General features: G+C 30.9%; 2 protein-coding genes across 2 annotated transcripts in view; one reads left to right on the plus strand and one right to left on the minus strand.

The window, feature by feature from the left end:
- The window catches only part of LOC143055258 (uncharacterized), a 202,300-nt gene that overhangs the window by 119,456 nt on the left and 61,939 nt on the right, over nucleotides 1-20,905 (minus strand). The window lies entirely within an intron of this gene.
- LOC143054388 (uncharacterized) lies at nucleotides 3,499-10,445 on the plus strand. Its single transcript, XM_076227398.1, has 3 exons — nucleotides 3,499-4,548; nucleotides 5,604-5,922; nucleotides 8,660-10,445. The coding sequence occupies exons 1-3, from the start codon at nucleotides 4,414-4,416 to the stop codon at nucleotides 9,562-9,564; spliced, it is 1,359 nt and encodes a 452-aa protein (XP_076083513.1). The 5' UTR covers nucleotides 3,499-4,413; the 3' UTR covers nucleotides 9,565-10,445.

The raw sequence follows: 20,905 nt of genomic DNA on the forward strand, positions 1-20,905 counted from the left end.
GGAATTTTATTGCACACAAGCTCTCATATTTGAAAAATCCGCAGGGGCCAAAATGTGAAACTACACACCTAACTGTGTAACTAAGCAACAAAAAACCCACAAAAAAACTGGGGGAAATCTCAGGTGTTTATAGGCAAAGGCGAGACAAGATTTTGAAACTTTGTTAATAACCATTTGATTGCTGCAAAGATGCAGTAATAGAGCTGTGGTCAACTGCAAGATAAAAGCAATGTTCAGTTTACTGTGATTTCATCATTATTTGTGATTTGAGATACCAATTTCTGTGAATTTCTTTGGTTCAGGTGAACCAAGGATTTGAATGTTCAAGAATTGAAAATTCTGTATGGATTAGTATAAAGACTTTGCAAAACCATGTAACAAAATGCCCATAAAAGTTTTCCGAAATCCACCAAAAAATAAATGAATCCACAATATTGTGTTTTGATATATCTGATTTAATTACTTCAGTATATGCACGTACACTTGCAAAATTTACACAGCAGGTATACACATGATTTAGAATGTGAATCATTTTGGAAACTTTAAAATCATGCAGCAAATATATATATATAATATATATATACAGGTGTCGTTACAATGTGACACATCATACTTTTGTTTCTATTTGATTATTTAAACTGTGCTTTGGAACATTGATTTTATACAATAAATTGAGGTACAATATAGGTTTCTTTTGCATGTTACACTTTTTGTAGAATGTGTGAGGCTAGCTTACATTTTTCTAGACACCTTCAAAATAAAATTGCTTTTTTTTTTTTTAATTTATTCTTATTTTAATTTTTCAAATTATTCAAAATTTTTATTACTTATTTGTTATAAACAAATCCCAATCAATGCCTACATCCACCTATTATAACCACTCTTAATTGGAGAGGTTAAATATATATCTGTTTTTAAGAAAGTGAAAGAATAATTTTTTTCTTTTAAAAGTAAATTTTTGACAATTTTTAACATTATAAAATAAAAAAATATGTGGTAATTGGTTGCCAATGAGACAATTATCCATTAGAGACCAAAAAACATAGAGGTTAGCAATTATAGGTCAGCATACACCCTTCATAATAGTCCAAAATATTTGAAAATATATAAAAAGCCAAAATATGAAATAAGTTAAAACACTGATTAAAGTCACCAATATTTACTCTTCAAAATATAATGTTACCAAGAAAATAGCCTCCTTGTTTCAAAAATTTCAAAATGGAACATATATCACATTACTACAATTTTGAAAAAATATCATAATATAAGCAATGGCAATTAAATTACATTGATAGGCCCTTTTATTTCCTGGTTGCCAAACTTTATACCCAATTCACATGCACAGGCCTCTATAACAAGTTTGACCCTGTGATCTTGATCAATATAATCTTGTCAGAACTCTTCCTATTATTGACTCAAGACTTCGTTTCACTGAATGACAGCAATATATGTAGATTTTCATAACCTCCCGGGTAGCTATTGGTTTTTACAGTGGGGGTATAGATCATACAAATCATTTCTATAGAACTATAAATTTCACTATTTATATATCATATCTTTCTTTGAACAGAAATCTCGACTACAACTGCCAATTATGGCAATATCAATTCAAAGTGTTTACTGGAAAAGTGTCTCTTTTCTTTTGTTTCCAGATAAAAAAATTGGCATTTTTTTTTTTTATCATTAATGCAGAAAGAAATGCCAATGGAAACAATACTGTAGTCAAGATATTGCTATAGATTTTGCATAAATTTCTACATTTCAGATTAATTGAAATGAAAAATGATTGGTCATTCCTTAGTATGACTAGGAGATAATCTTTTTTTTTTGGTATAGTGTTAATTCAGAATCTATTGTGTGCATTCATTATTGCAATTTTTTGAAGAAGAACCAAAATTAATCACTTGATCTGAGCTTTAATTTTCAATCGTTGATATAAAAGTTTGACTGCCAATGAGATCACTATCCACCAAGTTAACATGAATTGGATGTAAGCAATAATAGGCATATGTATGGCCTTCAACAATGAAACAAACCCATACAGTATAGTCAGCTATAAAAGGATGATATCTTTTGACATGTACACTTAATCTGTATAGATATGTAAGTGCTTATAATATTGGAAAGATTGACAGACAAAATCAATATTTTAATATTCCATGCTCCATTATAGAAAGGCTGAGACAAATGGATTGCTTCAAAAACATTAAAAACATAATTTCAGTATAATTACTGTATTTTTTAACATACCAGGTAGTATATTTATAAACTAAACAGCTTTGTTTCATAAAACTTAAATAAGAAATTCAATTGGATGTGCCCAATGCCATAGGTAAGAATCCAGGCTGTTGACTTATAATGAGTGGTGGTTAAGGTGGTACCTAACACTACAGGGAGGTAACTCTGTAAAGTCAGCTAAACGTTTTAATTACGTTGTGTTGTAAAGGGAATATTAAGCTTCTCAATGATCAAAATTGGGTGTTTGTCAAACTGCTATATAACCAGTGTATTTTTTCTGACAAAACGGTTGGTTCAAAATTTTTGATTTTTTTATATTTTTGTTGAAGGGTCAAAGTTAATACATTGTCAAAATTTTATGAAAATTAAACGAGCCAAATTAATTTTAGGGAAAGTGTTGGATACCACATTAAACTCCACTTATCATCGCAACCAGTTTATAGTGGATGGGCAAACTCAAGGACCAATACAGAAAGCACATCTTCAACAGGAAAACGGCCTGGCAATTGAATCAAATAGCAGTTAATTTATCTTGATTTGTATAAAATCAGTTTGTGACAAGTTTTTAACAAAAACTCCAGGCTTTCACCAAAAATAACAACTAGCTTCCATGAAATAGCTATGTCTACAAAATATCAGCAATCAACCAATCAATCAAATAAAAAATAGGAATTTAATTTTACATAAATGCTTAATTTTTTTTTTACCAATTCACAATTCATAATTATTAAAGTACTTCATAATTATTTTAATCAGCATTGGATAATCATAGATTTGACTGATTAATAGATAGTCAGAAGCTAGGAAGCAGACACTTTGCATAAATAAGTCTAACTAAAATCTTATTTTGAAATATCAATTACTTCACTACTATTTTAGTTTTTATTATTACTAATCATGTCTTAAAATATATTTCTTGTCACAACAAGTTAATTAGGACTAAGAAAATAATATCTGTGTTAAATTTCCACTTACATGCAGAAAAAAAACCATTAGGGTAGATAGGGTAGGTAGGTTTATTAAGGCAAATGTTGGGTTTTTTTTTAAAAGTTTTTGACTGGTTTTATACAGCAACCATAGTTTGATTTTAATAGTGCATGTTTTAAAAATTACAAAGAAAAATCTTAAAAAGGTATAAGCACTATGAGTTAGGGCATGGTAGGGTTAGCCAAAAGACAAGTATTTTTTTTATTAGGCCTTATCTCCATAAAACAATACATTATCTACCATATCTAGTGTATTCTCATTGAATTACGTGACTTATTCAAATTCACATGTTAAATATACAATTACCATTCGGATATTTAAATATTTAAAAAGAAGCAAAATACGACCTTATCAGGGGAGAGGGGTCAAAGGGAACATATATAATTCTTTATGTACATACAGATAAGATATTTCATAGCGTTTAAAACTCTACAAGTGACCACCGATTGCCAAGTATAATTTATAATGTTTTTGAAGGACGATATACTATTTGTAGGGTAAATATCTTGTTCACGAAGATAAAAATCAAGGTTTGGAGTAATATTTACAAATAATAGTTTAAAACTTATTTGAACAAGACATAACATATAGAATTTCTGTAACAGTTGTGGTATATTTTGCACTTTTAGACTGCAATTGGAAGTTGTTTTGATCATTCTGCGTATTTCATATTGTGTGAATGGAATTTTTAGTTTGGAATACATTCGCTAACTGTTTAACACTCAAATGTGTGTTTAATTATACATATATATAATTGGGCCTGATTTAATGCCAACAATTTTATACAAGGAACTTTGTAGATTTCATAATCTTTGCGAACAAGCGGAAATAATTTTTGTGAGAAAAACTGACATAAGCAAAATTAATAATCTTTGCAGGGTCAAATGAATAACGAAGTATTATTTTATAATTTCATAATGATAATATATCTGAATTAAATATATAAATTATAAGGAATTTATATGTGTTATTTGTGAATTATTAAATCTGTTCAAAATGACTAAAGGAATGGATGTTTTATAGTGAAACAAGAATAAAACAAAACAGCATCTACATTGAACACTCAAAGCTGTTAAAAGACAAAGTGTTGAAAAATTGATTCTAATTGGGAAATAAAGAAAATCTAAGACACATATCTTAGTTAATACATTAAATTCTGAGAATTTTTTCAACTTCGACACCTGAATAATGGATGCCGCTCAGCGTACTGTTCTACAAAACAATCACATGGAGTTAGCGCGGGATATAGTGACAACAGAAGATTTTTTAGGCATTTGTTACCAACAGAAACTATTTGACACAAATCTGATAGAGATAATCAGGGTAAGATTTTATGTAGAAATACAATGTCGTAACTACCATCCCTTTCCCTTTTCATGAATGTGACCTACCAAATTATACTATTTACTGGTTTGTTATACCATGATCAACCCGATAGGTGCTACATGTGGAGCACGATTTGCTTACCCTTCTGGAGCACCTGAGATTACCCCCAGTATTTTGTGGGGTACTTGTTGCTTATTCTTTAGTTTTCTATGTTGTGTCTAGTGTACTATTGTTTGTCTGTTTGTCTGTTTTTTTTTTTAGCCATGGTGTTGTCAGTTTGTTTTCGATCTATGTGTTTTAATGTCCTTCTGGTATCTTTTGCCCCTCTTTTATATCAAGTTTTCTCTGTAACTACAACACTCAAACAATCATCTATTAATCACTGCAGGCAATTAAGACAATAAAATATTTATATTCTTGAATGCTGTGTCTTTAAAAATGTCTAAAAAAAATCATCACACTATCCCCCTTTTTTTTAAAAAGTCAATAGAGCTAAAATAGCTAAAATAAAAGTGAGTATGGTGTACCACAGATTAAGACTATCAATAGTTCTATTCTATTTGAACATCAAGTTTGTTTCAATATGAAAGATTCTCAATGATTTATAGTTAACTTTGCTATTGAGGCTGCTTTCTCAGTTTCACAGATTAAAGTATTATACTGTAAATTCAGAATTTAGTGTTTTTATACATTATATTTGCAATAATTTAAATTTACATTTTGAAACTTTTAATATGAATTAAACAGGATTTTTCTCAATATACCACAAAAATTAAAATCACATTTTAGCTTAAAATGACAAATTTGCAATAATAAATGCACACAAAAATGTCTGTATTTACAGTACACATATCAAAATGACAAATGCTTTCATCAGTTCTAATATTGGAAAGAAAATCATTACTAACTACAAGGTATCTTGATATAAAAAGAATTATTAATGTGTAGTAGTCCTATGATAATGGTTGCCTGCGGAACTTCTAGAACAAAAGCTAGTTTAGTTTTGAATTTATTTTTTTACTATTCTATTTTATCTTTAACTTTTTTTGCAGTCACAACCAGGAATTAAAGCTCAGACATATAAAATGTTAGAACTTTTACCAACAAGAGGCCCAGAGGCATTCAATAAATTTCTGAAAATGATTGATCAAGAGTATCACTGGTTGGCATCAAAACTTAAATCAGACTTAGAACAGGAAGTGGCTAAAATACCACAAAAGGAGATCACAATGGTGGCCACATCTATCAATCTTCAAACAAATCAGACCAATGGAATTAATAGCAAACTACCAAAAGATGTTGAAATGGTTCCTGTGGCAACAACTCAAATCAACCAATCAGTGTCAAGATCTGTTTCACAAACTGAACCAGGTAACTGAATTCCCTTTACTATTGAATGTTGAACTTAGTAATTCAGTGGTTGTTGTTTGTTTATGTGTTACATATTTGTTTTCTGTTCATTTTTTGTGCATAAATAAGGCCTTAGTTTTCTCGTTTGAATTGTTTTACATTGTCATATCCGGGCCTTTTATAGCTGACTATGCGGTATGGGTTTTGCTCATTGTTGAAGGCCGTACGGTGACCTATAGTTGTTAATGTCTGTGTCATTTTGCTCTCTTGTGGACAGTTGTCTCATTGGCAATCATACCACATCTTCTTTTTTATATTAGCTGTTGGATTGTTTTTTTCAATATATATTCATGTTGTATTATACATGTATTAGTTTCCACCAAAGTAAAACTAAAATAATAATATTTTTGAAATAGCAAAATATCTAAATTTTACATTATATTTATATATAGAAGATGTGGTATGAGTGCCAATGAGACATATCTCCATCCAAGTCACAATATGTAAAAGTAAACATTTATATGTCAATGTACGACCTTCAACACTGAGTCTCAGCTCACACCGAACAGCAAGCTATTAAGAGTCTGAACTAGAGACTCTCAAGAGCCTGTCAGGTTCACCTGCATTTACTGTTGTTTAGAAAATCAGGTAAAATAAGGTTAAAATCATAATAAATAGTATCATATACTATAAATTATTAGAAACTATAATAATATTTGAGATAATAACCAAAAAAACTGCCAAATTTTCTTAAAATTACTAATTCAGGGTCAGCAATCCAACAACAGATTGTTTTATTCGTCTCACAATTTCAGTGCACATGAATGTTAACCTGATAGACATTTTCACCCTGTCAGATTTGCTCTAAAAGCTTTAGTTTTAAATATATAAACCAAATACTGCCTTTTCACCCTATGTTCTATATTTAGCCTTAGAAGCCCACTAAATGGGAGATAACTTATGCAATAATTACCTGAAATATAGGTGGTATATTTTACAACAATTACAAGAAATGGGAGATAACTCAAAATTCCATAAAATGGGAGCTGATAACTTTTACAACAATTTTAAGAAATAGTAGATGTTTCTTAAATTTTCACTAAATAGGAGCTAGATAACTTTTACTACAATTAAAAGAAAAGGAAGACATTAACAAGATCAATTTGGTTGATTTATGAAGAAATTGTGTCTCTCTTAAATAAGATGTAAGCCCAAGACATTTTACAGTTTCATACAGTATTAGTGTTGTTCATCATAGAATTAGGGCAATATGGAGACCTGTGCATCTTACATAACTGTGAAAACTGCGACAGTTGTAATCGCAATAATTTAAATTCGCATTTTGAAATTTGAATTATGATATGATATGAAATAAACAAGACTTTTCTCAATATTTCAAAAATTAAAATTGCATTTTAGACTTAATTGACAAAATCGCAATAATAAATGCACACAATAATTTTTGAATTTACAGTAAGTCATTAGTCATATTCTTCCCCATAGCATTTAAGTCAATTCTCCATATTACTCATCAAGTTTAAAATCATAAAACTAAATATTGTTGTCATTCAGTGCACACAACTATTTCTAGTAATATCTGTAGAAAGATCTAGCATAGATATACACATGTACTAACTAAAGGGGTTTAAAAGTCAAATTTTGATAACAGGATTTTTAAAATTAAATTTTTAAAAGTTTAAAAATCTTACTTCATAACATGCAATCCTTCTGTACAATTGCTTTTGTTTGCACTATCAGGAGAGAAGATCCAAAACATATTTCATCAAAGTTAAAGTTATCTATAGGAAATCCAATGGCTATATTCTGATAATATACAGACTATAGTCTGTTACATTAAATTGGTAGACATCTTTTTAATTCATGTATAACACTTGGATCTGAACATGCATCAAATATTTTTCACTGGATGTTTAAAAGAGCAGACGCATTCTGAAGTTCAATCGAAAGCTGGTTGGTCCAAAAAATTGAATAATATCTGTTACAACGTAAGAAAGATCTTTTGATTTGTGAAGAATCAACTGTTCAATCAAAGAACTTTAAAAGAAAGATTACTTCAATTCTTCTGAACATTTTTTTTTTAATTGTTAACTCTGTACTTCTTGTTGTTCTGAAGATTACAATAATATAGTGAGCATTGAATGCACAGAGAACTGTATAACATTTTCTGTATGCCTGTCTTGAAGACCAGAGCTTGTAATTCAATTGTTGATGGTTTGCTGCTATATTTGTTTTTCGTTATAAAATCAGTTGTAACTTTCCTCATTTCAATAGTTTCATTTTGTCATGCAAGGAGCTTTGAAGCTTATTATAAAGTATTGATTGTCTCAGTGGCAAAAAAATTACATCTCCTGATTTTTCAATCAAGTCACCTAGAATATCATTGTTGGTTGTCTTCACTTATATCTAAATGTTTTTTGTTTTTTTCTTGGGAATATTTGTAAACAACAACTTTTTGATGGACACTATTAGAGCAACTTATAATTTTCCTGAGTCATGTAAATTTTTGGTCAAATCCGATTTTTCACATTGACTTATTTTATAAAATTTACAATGGAAATGGGGAATGTGTCAAAGAGATAATAGCCCAACAAAAGAGCATAAAACAGCTGAAGACCATGAATTGGTCTTCAATGCAGCGAGAAGCTCAGGCACCCAAAGGTGTGCTTCCGCTGGCCCCGAAACAAAAATGTTTCCCATTTCTCATTATTTTTATAACTTGATATAATTTCTTTTGTAGCTTCACCAAAAGATTTAACAGATTCAGCTATAACTCTCAATGGTTTTAATGGTGTTAAGAAAAAAATTGGGAATTTTATGACACAGCAATTTAGTTTGAGTCGAAAACTCTGCCAATCAGACAAACAAGCAATTGAAACTTTTATAACTGAACAAATCAAAGAAGTTCAAAAACAGTCACATCAAAAAGTATGTGAAGTCCGCGATCATAGACGTCTAAATGACGAAGTTCAGCGCTGGTTACAAGAAACATGTCGAAAACTTGAAAGACGTGTAGGATTCATCAATCCTCGTGATACAATTGACGGAGGATTTATCAATGGTAAATCAACAATAAAAGATCTGGAGGAATGTATTCATCATTTAGTGGAACAACATCACAAACTTGAAAGTGAGGTTAAAAAGTGTATATCGTTGTTCGGTGAAAACAGTGACAACCTATCTTTAGCATTTCAAGTTGAACATATTCTTTCCGAAAAGAAAAAGCTTAAAAAAGATATAAAAAAGCTTTCTCAAGAAAATGAGCTTATGGTGTCAGAAAATTATGATTTGTCTTCAGCTCAGCAAAAATTAAAACAAACAAACTCATACAAAGATGTAGAACTTGAGGTTAAGGACCGTCAAATAAAAAATTTACAATCCGAAAAACACGAACTTAAAAAGGAGATAGAACGATTACAAAGACTTCACATTCAGCATTTGGAAAAAGAAAAGACATTGTTAAACCTTCAACAAATGGTGCATGCTCTAAAAGAGCAAAACAATGACCTTGCGGATGCGACTGTTAAAATGCAGGACGATCTAAAACGTAATTCACCTCGTAGATCACAAAGTATCCCTAAAAATTCAAGACCTACTCTTTCAAAGTTTAGATCTCCTAATAGAAAGAAAACATATCGAAGCTGAAAATAATTGATTTGTAAATAAATAACTTGTTTAGACTAACTATAAGATGGGAGATGTACTGAAATTGTTAAATAACAAAAGAATTTTGAATATGAGATTCTGTTTTTAGAAAGACCCCATCATTTCTTTTTGTCTTTCCTGACAGAATAATTGTGAAATACAACTATGGCTATGTGCCTTCAAAGAGCTCTCAATACATAAAATCTTAAGATGTAGATGTGAAAACTTTATCCAAAATGCATTAGATTCTATAAAAGCAGTGAGGATTTATTCAAAATATTCCTATGACTGTGACAGTTTGTTCTTGTACAAAAAGCTCCTCTGTCCAACAGAACAAAACTGTTGTTATTCTGTAAAGATATAAGATAATCTGTCTTGTAACTAATTTCCATCATCGTCTTAACAATTTCAATGGTGCAATTTGGAAATCTAACATGGTTTTCAGAACTGAATGCTTATAGCCATGGCCTTAAAGCCCTTGTCTGAATCCTTCACAATCCAATCAAATCATTTAAAAGTTAAATACCTCACATTAAGTCATTTTCTACCCAATCAGAATCGAGATATAAAACAGAAAGTGATACATGTACAATGTTTATAATAACCCATAAAAAGTTCAAAAGAGATGTGACCTTTTTATTCATATTTCTTATACCTCAGGAAAAAGCAATAAAATTTCATAGACACAAACATACAGAGGATAAAAGTTCTTTTCTACTGCACTATGTATACATAAGCTTTGGGAATAATCATTATCTGTGTAAATTTTTTGGAACTTTAATTACTCTTAAAGCACACCAACAAAAGCTCCTGATAGGTGTACTATATAGATCCTACCTATTTCATAATCAGTATAAAAGAAGAAAAGGAGGAAAAAAGGACAGTGAAACATTATGAAATATTCTGTCCAGTGCATGAGAATTACATATAAATTTGCAATAAACTGTGTTCTGTTTTTCAATCACGCTAAACATAACGATAATACATCTCCAAATATGCCTCAAACATAAGGACAATTCTACTATCCAATCATGCATAAAAAAAAAATTAAAATTAAAAATCTCCCAGCATGCATCAACCACCCAGACAAAATATCCCATTATATGAGGGTCATAATGGGGGTACCTTCATGACGAATAACAGTAAAAAGTCTTGCCAAATGATGTTAACAATAATTTTTTGAGTATGACAATAAAATGTACACTTTCTTTTAGAAGATAAAAACATGGACTGATTTTAACGAATCACGTTAATTTTTTTCTAAAAATGACGGTAACGATAATTATTTAAGACCTCTGACAAATCACGATAAGGATATTTTGATGTATCACAGCAAAATTTTAACCAATTTTATGCTAACAGTAGAAGAAAACGACTGTTTGACGCCTGATGTAAAAGGACATTACTACCCTCTTATATGAATCGATCAAGACAAAAATCTTCTACCCTTCTTCAAACATTAACAAAACTCTCATTATACATATAGACCAATATTACAATCAAGGTAAAAAATCAATTGTTATTATTGTTATTTATGTGAAATTGTTATTTATTATAGCATTGTTGTATGTATTGCTTTTAAACTATAAATCTTGTTTTGAAAAAATGATTTCAGTTCTTTATAAACAAATAAAGAGATGTGGTATATGACTGCAAATGGGACAACTTTAATCCACCAAAGTTTAAATGAAGTAGATGTAAGAAAAAATGTAAGAAAAACTGTATTGCCTTCAACAATGAGACAAAAGTAATCCATCAAGGAACTTATTTCATACACCTTTTTTATAGATTAATACACATTTTCCCGTTTGTATTGTTTTACACAAGTCACCTTTGGGGGCTCTTTAAATATGAATATTGCTTTTTGGTGTGGGACAAGGCTCTGCATTGAAGACTGTACTTTGAGAGTTGTCTCATTGCCACTCATACCACATTTTCTTATATCTATGTTGTAGTAGAATGTTACAAGCACTAATTAAAATGAGATACACATCTTCAGTCGGTTTGAAATCACTTGGCAAAATTGAATAAAGCAGAGAGAAAACTGTTGGAGCTACACATCACTCAAACTACGGTACATATAATAGAGGCATATTAATAAACTATTGTTTCAGATAAGGGTGAAGATTGGTACCTATTAAAATGTTTAAACCCATTGCATTTGTTTGAGTCTGTCCGAAGTCAGGAATCTAATGTTCAGTAGTTGTTGTTTGTTGATGTGGTTCATGAGTGTTTCTCAATTCCCAATTTGAATGGTTTTACACTTGTCATTTTTAGGGTCCTTTAAAGCTTGCTGTACGATGTGAGCCAAGGCTTCCGGTTGAAGACCGTATTTTGAAGAATAATGGTTTACTCTTACAAATTGTGATTTGGATGGAAAATGAGGGAAAATAACATATATATTTTAGTTCTCTTTTCTATACCACTTGACCTTGCATTTTGATTTTGCTTCTCAAACCTAAACATACTACAATACAAAATAGATTTGTCATGTATATCTGTTCTCTCTATGTTGAATAGTAAAACTGCACTTTTTACAATTTTCCAGGTCCCAAAAAGAATATGGAATTTGCTGCTGTTTTTTTTTTTTATTAACTTTCATTGACAGAAATGCTCTAATTCCAAAACCTGGGGAAAACAATTGTCTATACTAAACTGAAAGGTAAATACCCAATGGTAAAAACATATCTGACAAAAAATGGCCTGGGTATTTCATAAGTCTACCATATGTATTTATTAAAAATTCAATTCAATGCAAATACAAATAAACCTATATCAAACATTATTCCCTTATCAGTAAACAAAACTCTATAACCAAAACAAAACTGGTGAAAAATGACCATGCAAGGTTTAAATCCTGATAGTATTCTCCCAAAATCTATATTTGGCAACATTCTATATACTGGTAGATTATTTTCAGCTGTCAGTACTATACTATTTATAATATAACAGTACTATAAAATATTTCATGTAGATTTCATCGTAAAAAATAAAATTGCAATTTTGGCCAATATTTCAAATGGTTGATCTTGCTTCATATTTATACCCCAAGTAGAGTATTTCAAATTCATTAAAAATATTGCATCTTAAACGATATTGTAAAAACACTTTCTCCAGAAAGTTATGTAACTTCTTTAAGTAATTCCAAGCTAAATAATATTTGCACACAAACAGGAAAAAAAGCAAGACAGACAGAAAAGGAGATAAAATTCTAAATGTAGGCACCAAAGCTGCAAAAATTGGACAAATAAGTCCTTATCAATATTGCTAAAATAATTGCTACTACTTAAAAAAAATATTTAAGGGTTCATTTGCACTAATAATGACGAATATTCAGTTTTAATCCTATACACCTTATCGCTTTTTGGATATCTGTCCCTCTTGACCCGATCATTTGTTCCTCTTGACCCGATCATTTGTCCCTCTTGACCCGATAATTTGTCCCACTTGAACTTTTGACATCATACAACATTATCACTTTTCCATTGTAGCATCAAATATTTTTTATTATACGTAAAAAAAATTACGGGATCTTTTGTGATGTCCAGTAATGGCTGACAAATAGCAATAAAGTGTACTTAAATAACGAATTACAATGGAATTTTGTTTATACCAGCATCAGAAATGTTATGTACAACAATTGTACATCATGTATTTATTATCTTATTATACTAGTATTAGCCAAATATGATGTAATAAACTTGAGAACAGAAATGGGGAATGTGTCAAAGAGACAAAACCCAACAAAAGAGCAGAAAACAGCCTAACCCATAAAAAGTTCAAAAGACTGATGTGACTTTTCACCTCAGGAACAAGAATGTGTCCAAAGTACATGGATGCCCCACTTGCACTATCCTTTTCCATGTTCAAAGGACCGTGAAATTGGGTAATAATCTAATTTGGTATTAAAATTAGAAAGATTATACTATAGGGAACATCTGCACTAAGTTTCAAGTTGATTGGACTTCAATTTCATCAAAAACTACCTTGACCAAAAACTTTAACCTGAAACTCCCACTTTCATTTCCTATGTTTAGTGAACCGTGAAATTGGGGTCAAAAGTCTAATTTAGCTTTAAAATTAGAAAGATCATATCATAAGCAACAAGTGTACTAAGTTTCAAGTTGATTGGACTTCATCTTCATCAAAAACTACCTTGACCAAAAACTTTAATCTGAAACTCCCCCTTTCATTTTCTATGTTAAGTGGACCGTGAAATTGGGGTCAAAAGTCTAATTTGGCTTTAAAATTAGAAAGATCATATCATAAGCAACAAGTGCACTAAGTTTCAAGTTGATTGGACTTCAGCTTCATCAAAAACTACCTTGACCAAAAACTTTAACCTGAAACTCCCACTTTCATTTTCTATGTTAACTGGAATGTGAAATTGGGGTCAAAAGTCTAATTTGGCTTTAAAATTAGAAAGATCATATCATAAGCAACAAGTGTACTAAGTTTCAAGTTGATTGGACTTCAGCTTCATCAAAAACTACCTTGACCAAAAACTTAAACCTGAAACTCCCACTTTCATTTTCTATGTTCAGTGGACCGTGAAATTGGGGTCAAAAGTCTAATATGGCTTTAAAATTAGAAAGATCATATCATAAGCAACAAGTGTACTAAGTTTCAAGTTGATTGGACTTCAGCTTCATCAAAAACTACGTTGACCAAAAACTTTAACCTGAAACTCCCACTTTCATTTCCTATGTTCAGTGGACCGTGAAATTGGGGTCAAAAGTCTAATTTGGCTTTAAAATTAGAAAGATCATATCATAAGCAACAAGTGTACTAAGTTTCAAGTTGATTGGACTTCAGCTTCATCCAAAACTACCTTGACCAAAAACTTTAACCTGAAACTCCAACTTTCATTTTCTATGATCAGTGGACCGTGAAATTGGGGTAAAAAGTCTAATTTGGCTTTAAAATTAGAAAGATCATATCATAAGCAACAAGTGTACTAAGTTTCAAGTTGATTGGACTTCAGCTTCATCAAAAACTACCTTGACCCAAAAACTTTAACCTGAACGGACGAACGGACGCACGGACGCACAGACGGACGGAGGCACAGACCAGAAAACATAATGCCCCTCTTCTGTCGTAGGTGGGGCATAAAAAGCAATAAAATTTCATAGACACAAACACAGAGGATAAAAGTTGTTTGCTACTGCACTGCGTATACATAAGCTTTAGGAATAAACATTATCATGCATATATTATCTTATCTTTATACTAGTATTAGCCAAATATGATGTAATAAACTTGAGAACGGAAATGGGGAATGTGTCAAAGAGACAGACAATAACTCAATAAAAGAGCAGAAAACAGCCAAAGGACACCAATGGGTCTTCAATACAGTGACATAATCCTGCACCTGGAGACATGCTTCAACTGGCCACTAAACAAAAATGTGTACTAGTTTAGTGATAATAGATGTCATACTAAACTCCAAAACATATAAAACTACAAGACACCATATAATTGACTGCTTTTTAAATTTTTGTACATGAGCCATGTAAGCAATAGCACATAATTGTTGTCAAGAATGTGTCCAAAGTACACGGATGCCCCACTCGCACTATCATTTTCATGTTCAATGGACCATGAAAATGGGTAAAAAATATAATTAGGCATTAAAATTAGAAAGATCATATCATAGGGAACATTTGTACTAAGTTTCAAGTTGATTGGACTTCAACTTCATCAAAAACTACCTTGACCAATAACTTTAACCTGAAACTCGCAGTTTCATTTTCTATGTTCAGTGGACCGTGAAATTGGGGTCAAAAGTTTAATTTGTCTTTAAAATTAGAAAGATCATATCATAAGGAACATATGTACTAAGTTTCAAGTTGATTGGACTTCAGTTTCATCAGAAACTACCTTGACCAAAAACTTTAACCTGAAGCGGGACAGACGGACGGACAAACGAACGGACGAACGGACGCACAGACCAGAAAACATAATGCCCCCTCTACTATCGTAGATGGGGCATAAAAATGCGGCTTAAAGGTTGTAAATATGTAGCAAAATAATCTGGAACATATATAACATAAAAACTGATGCTGTTAAGAAATCTTCAGTATACGAAGGCAAGTGATAAACTTGTTTTATTTACAATTTTAATCTCATTTTACTTAAACCAACAAATAAATCATTAATATCCCAATTTTGTCTGATTGTCTACTAATCTTTCCCTATCAAACAGATATTTAGCATACTAAAGTGTTCATTTAGAATCAGCCCAGGGATCACTTCAATAAAACTGCCTGTCAGTTACCTTTCAAACTTTAATTCACACACTTTACACAAACTATAGATAAGGTATTAATTTCAGTCAAAATTTGTGGATAAGGCTCTTTTAAATAAATTGGCTTTAAATGCACTTTTCAATTAAAGCTTACAAAACAAAAAAAGTTAATAATAGAAACCGGATGGACAACATATAAGATCTTGATCAAATTTCAATTTATAATACGGAAACAGGATAGACATGAAAACTAGCTAAAACATCAAATGGAAAGTTGAAAAAAAACTATATAAAATATATTTGGAAAATTTAAGGTCAATTGCAGTCATTTGATAAGTATCTATTACAAAATATAGTTGTGAACTTTCTGCCCAAAAGTTGGTCATCAGATGCAAAAAGTGTTAATTTTGACAATTTTTCGTCTTTTTTCTTGACCTGGAAAACCGAGGAATGCAAATTGATGGATCCATCTGTAGTCAATCTGCATGTAGAAAGGACCCCAGTCAACATATTTACCACAACAGTTCTTCTAAGGTTGGAGTGAACCTAATCTGAGTACAGCAGTCTAAAGAAGGTCATTTGGACTAAAAATTAGAAAATACCAGATTTTTTCTGATTTTTGATTTCAAGTGGACCTGCAACCAGAAGTTGTAGTATCCTAGGCATATTTCAAAAGTAAACACTATCAGTAGTTATATGCCAGCAGGTTTACACTTTTTGGGGGAGTTTTAGACCTCGTGTGAAAGACATCAAAGGGAAGCCCACCTCTTAAAATAAAACAGTTTTATCCGACTATTGGGGTTAACAAGTACTTGAGTGTTGCTCTGACAGTAATACCATCATATTAAAATACCAAGATGATACTCAACTAATCAGAACCATCAAAGTGTAAAATACATATAATGTTTTCCAATTTTGTAGATATTCTTTTCGAGCGAGTACTCCAGTATGGCTTGGCAAATCCCATGAGTACTTGAAACACAATTCTTCTCTCAGTTGACATTTCTAATATATATATATTTATATCTTAGTAAGTTTTAACATAGGATATTTCAAACTCTTCAAATCCATTATAAAATTTATAACAAGGCAGTTGTATAAACACATAAAAGCAGATTTACAACTTTTAAATAATCTTCATATTCTTTTATTTAGTGTTGTATTGCCTCATAAAAACAATAAATTATTTGCATATTTCCATGTAAGGACTGGTGCTATTTAATCCAGTATAGCTTTATCATCTCTTTTCAAACACTCTACATTTTACTAACCTCTTTGTTAAATACCTAAATCGTAGTAACATTTAAGTTGGTATATCAATCTCGCAAGTTCAAAACTTTCAATGCAGTACATGTATCTAAAGCTGACGTCACAATGACTTCCAAAAAAAATTAGTATGAGACAAAGTACTGAAATAACTATGTAAAAATCAAAATGTTTATAATCCTGAGTCTGGAAATTTAAAAAAAAAAAAGAACAAAAAGTCCCTAATCAAATGGCAAAATCAAAAGCTCAAACACATTAACTGAATGGATAACAACTATCAATATTCCTAAAAGATTGATTTCTTATGTATGCCAATTTTTTCTTTATAAATTTTATTTTGTTACATGGAATAAAATATATAAGTTATCTTCTATTACAGGGTTAAATACATCATTCTGTATAACACTTTCAATACTAAATATTCGTTTATCAAAATTAATTTCTAAATTGTTGGTTCATGCTTAGGGGAACTTAAATTACCTTCTTAACACAATCTTTGAAGAAGAGAATGTTGGTCACAGTTACCTTTTTTGTCTTGCACTGAGTTAACATCATCCTACAGTAAAAGGAGACAGAAATAATATGAGGCAGGCATTACCTGTGAATGGGGACGAAGTTTGTTTAAATTAATTTTTGTAACTTAAATATTTGTTAAAAAAAGAAACGGAAATACCGTAACGTTTCCGATATTGGTTCTGTTGTTAGGGATTTTACTTGTGACGTTATTTAAGTTATGAAGTCATGTTCAATGTAAACAAAGAAACGCAATGCATCAGGTAACGTCTATTCATACCAAAGACAAAGAATTATTAAAAATGAAATATTGGTATTGTGTTCCTTGAGTTCCTATATTTTACTAGACTAATCAAAGTCGCACGACAACAAGACTGGAAAAAGGAAGTAGAGTTATGTGTTCTGCGCAGATCCGGAAATTAAAAAACCCTACAAAAAAAAAATTGAAGGATTTTGAGTTCATTAGTACAATGAAAAATTCGGGAAATTTTCCCGATTTTTTTTTTTTTTTTTTTTTTTTATTGAATTTTCTACTGTAATAGGGGACTTCGTCCCCATATTAACCCTTACCATGCTGTGATTTTGAGGGCTTTAGTCACTTTTGCGCTCTATGAAAATCAACCTATTATTTTTGTAACAGCAAGGGACCAATGATTTATATTACTAGTTTGCCTTCATCTTTGACTTTGTCAGATTTTAAACGACTTAGGCATGATTGGCAATCAGTGAAGACCTGTTGGTGACCTAATCTGCTGTTGTCTGCTCTATGGTCAGGTTGTTGTCTCTTTGGCACATTCCCCATTTCCAATTTTATTAGTATTGTATGATTTGACTGTAGGCCCTTATTATGAAAGATTCGGACATGGGATGTGGAAACTTAGTTCACAATTTCTCTTCAGTTTGTTCCAGAGGACATTCCTGATCACCAAAAGTTGGATTCATTTTTTATTAAACAAGGTCAAACAAGGAATCACAGCAGAAATTTACTTGCAATGATTATATCACTGCATAACCATTATCCTTATAAAACAGCTAAACCGATATTTGGAAATCATTTCTATAAAGTTGGAACTGTATAAAATACTTTAAGGAACGATTATAATGACTGAAAGAAGGTTGTAAACAAATCAAGAATAGATCACGTTTACAACTTTCGGTTTTAAAATGAAATGAAAACGGGAAGTGACACGTGGATGATAAATTCAAAACGAGTCAGGATTCATCAGAAAATCATCATTTTTCTAGTTGAATTTCTTTTAGTAAAAGATATATATTTGGCTCTCTCTTTTAATTGATTCTAAAAGATTTTGTATTTTACGTTTTTTAATCTGTTTTAATCAGGGTCTATAAATAGGAATACTTTCATGCATGCTTATCACACAGTACAGGAAGCATCTGTTTACTCGTGAAGACTTCTCTGAACATTTTGAATAAAGTTCTATATTTTAAATGAAAATTGTTGAAAGTTTTTGATGGCAATTTATATTAATTATGACGAAAATGCGTTCCAATGGTGAATCTTAACGACAAAAGAACTTGGAAATTGTGATCATTTGAGAAATATTGAAATTCAAATGCGAACTGTTCAAGGGTAACAAATTCATCAAATGAAGAAACTATACACCTGGTTGTTGAAATTGACTTATATTCCTGGGGGCATAATTATGATGGTCAATTATGAGGTTTATTAATAATTAACGGATGAGTGACCCATCTGATGGCGATAAGCGGATTAGTTGTAATCACAAAATGTTAATTACCTGGGTGTTCATAAACTTGTCACAAACATAAAGACAGGTAGATTTATAGTATTTTAATGCAAAAATATTTTTACACTTTCAAAATTTAAGTAATGAAATTGATTTGCAATACTTTTGTTAATGCGAAAACCCTTTTGTAAATTACGAAAGTGACGAGCGCTAGCAAAATTACTGATATAACAGGCTTACACAAACCACCATTATGTGGCTACAAGTTATGGTTCTCCATACTTTTAAAAGTCAACTGTATGATACTTATTTTGAAATTTATGCATGCATCTTCCCTCAATCTGAGAATATCTATTGTCATGTTTCTCATGTATAAATTGCATTTTGAGCTCAAATACAAACTTGTAAAATTACAATCAGATAAAACTGTGGATTTTCTGATGGGGTTGGCTAAATCCCTTGGTGTGTTCAACACAGGAAGTTCAGACGTCTAAAACTTGCAAAAATTGTGCAAACCAACAGACATACTATATAAAAAAGAAGATGTGGTATGATTGCCAATGAGACAACTATCCACAAAAGACCAAAATGACACAGACATTATCAACTATAGGTCACCGTACGGCCTTCAACAATGAGCAAAGCCCATACCGCATAGTCAGCTATAAAACGTTACTGATCGTAGTTGTTATTGAAATATGCATAGAAAATATGTCCAGTTGAAGTAAAAAAATGGAAAAAATCTTGAAATTCAGTATTATTGGTCTAAAATGACCTTCTTTAGACTGCATGCTGAATGAAGATCTGATTCTCTCCCACCTAACCTCCGTTTGAGTCAATTTGTTAAATGGGGTCCACTCTACATGCAGACTACAGCTGGATACCTTTACCAACACCCCTGGGTCTTCGGGGTCAAGAAATGGGACGAAAAATTGTAAAAATTTACACTTTTTGCACCTGATGACTAACTTTGGAGCAAATTCCGGCCTCCTCAACCTGACCAACTACCTTAGAATTAAAGGAATCAATATGCTTCAGTAGCAGGGTTAATCTCATTTGCAAATAATTTGCATATTTTTGCAAATAAATGAAAATTAGACATTTTCTGAAAACAATTCAGCAGGGTAAGTGTTAAGTTGGGTATAAAAAATAACTAAGCTTTCTTGAACATGAAGCTACATTAAAGTCAATGCATCATAAAAATATAGATAAGACATGCAGTAAACAGGCAGATTAAGAAACAATAGACAAGTGAGTCCATGTTGAAAGCTTACAAATTAAGTATTTAGCAATTATGTCATTAAATAATTCTAATACCCTACTTAAAATAAAACCATACAAAGACAAAATTATTTAACCAACTTTAAATTTGTCAATTCATCCTTAATTAACATTTTTACAAAAGTTTCAATTAATAAATTTGTATATATCATATATTTTATTGCGCCAATGTTATCATAAATCGTAATGACTCCATGCACATACAAAGACATTTTTAAAGTGTCATCTTAAGAAGGTTAGCAAGTCAGATTTATCTAGTTACAAACAGTTACAATGTATTGATTTAATATCTGTTATTTAATTCTTTATAAATCAAAATAGAACC

Source organism: Mytilus galloprovincialis, chromosome 12 (genome assembly GCF_965363235.1).
Source record: "Mytilus galloprovincialis chromosome 12, xbMytGall1.hap1.1, whole genome shotgun sequence".
In the NCBI taxonomy this organism is placed as follows: domain Eukaryota; kingdom Metazoa; phylum Mollusca; class Bivalvia; order Mytilida; family Mytilidae; genus Mytilus; species Mytilus galloprovincialis.

Excerpts from the sequence above, each read along its gene's own strand:
- LOC143054388 (XM_076227398.1), top strand. The coding sequence starts at position 4,414 with ATGGATGCCGCTCAGCGTACTGTTCTACAAAACAATCACATGGAGTTA. Across the intron at positions 4,549-5,603 it reads ATCTGATAGAGATAATCAGG|TCACAACCAGGAATTAAAGC; the intron begins GTAAGATTTTAT and ends CTTTTTTTGCAG. Across the intron at positions 5,923-8,659 it reads TGTTTCACAAACTGAACCAG|CTTCACCAAAAGATTTAACA; the intron begins GTAACTGAATTC and ends TTTCTTTTGTAG.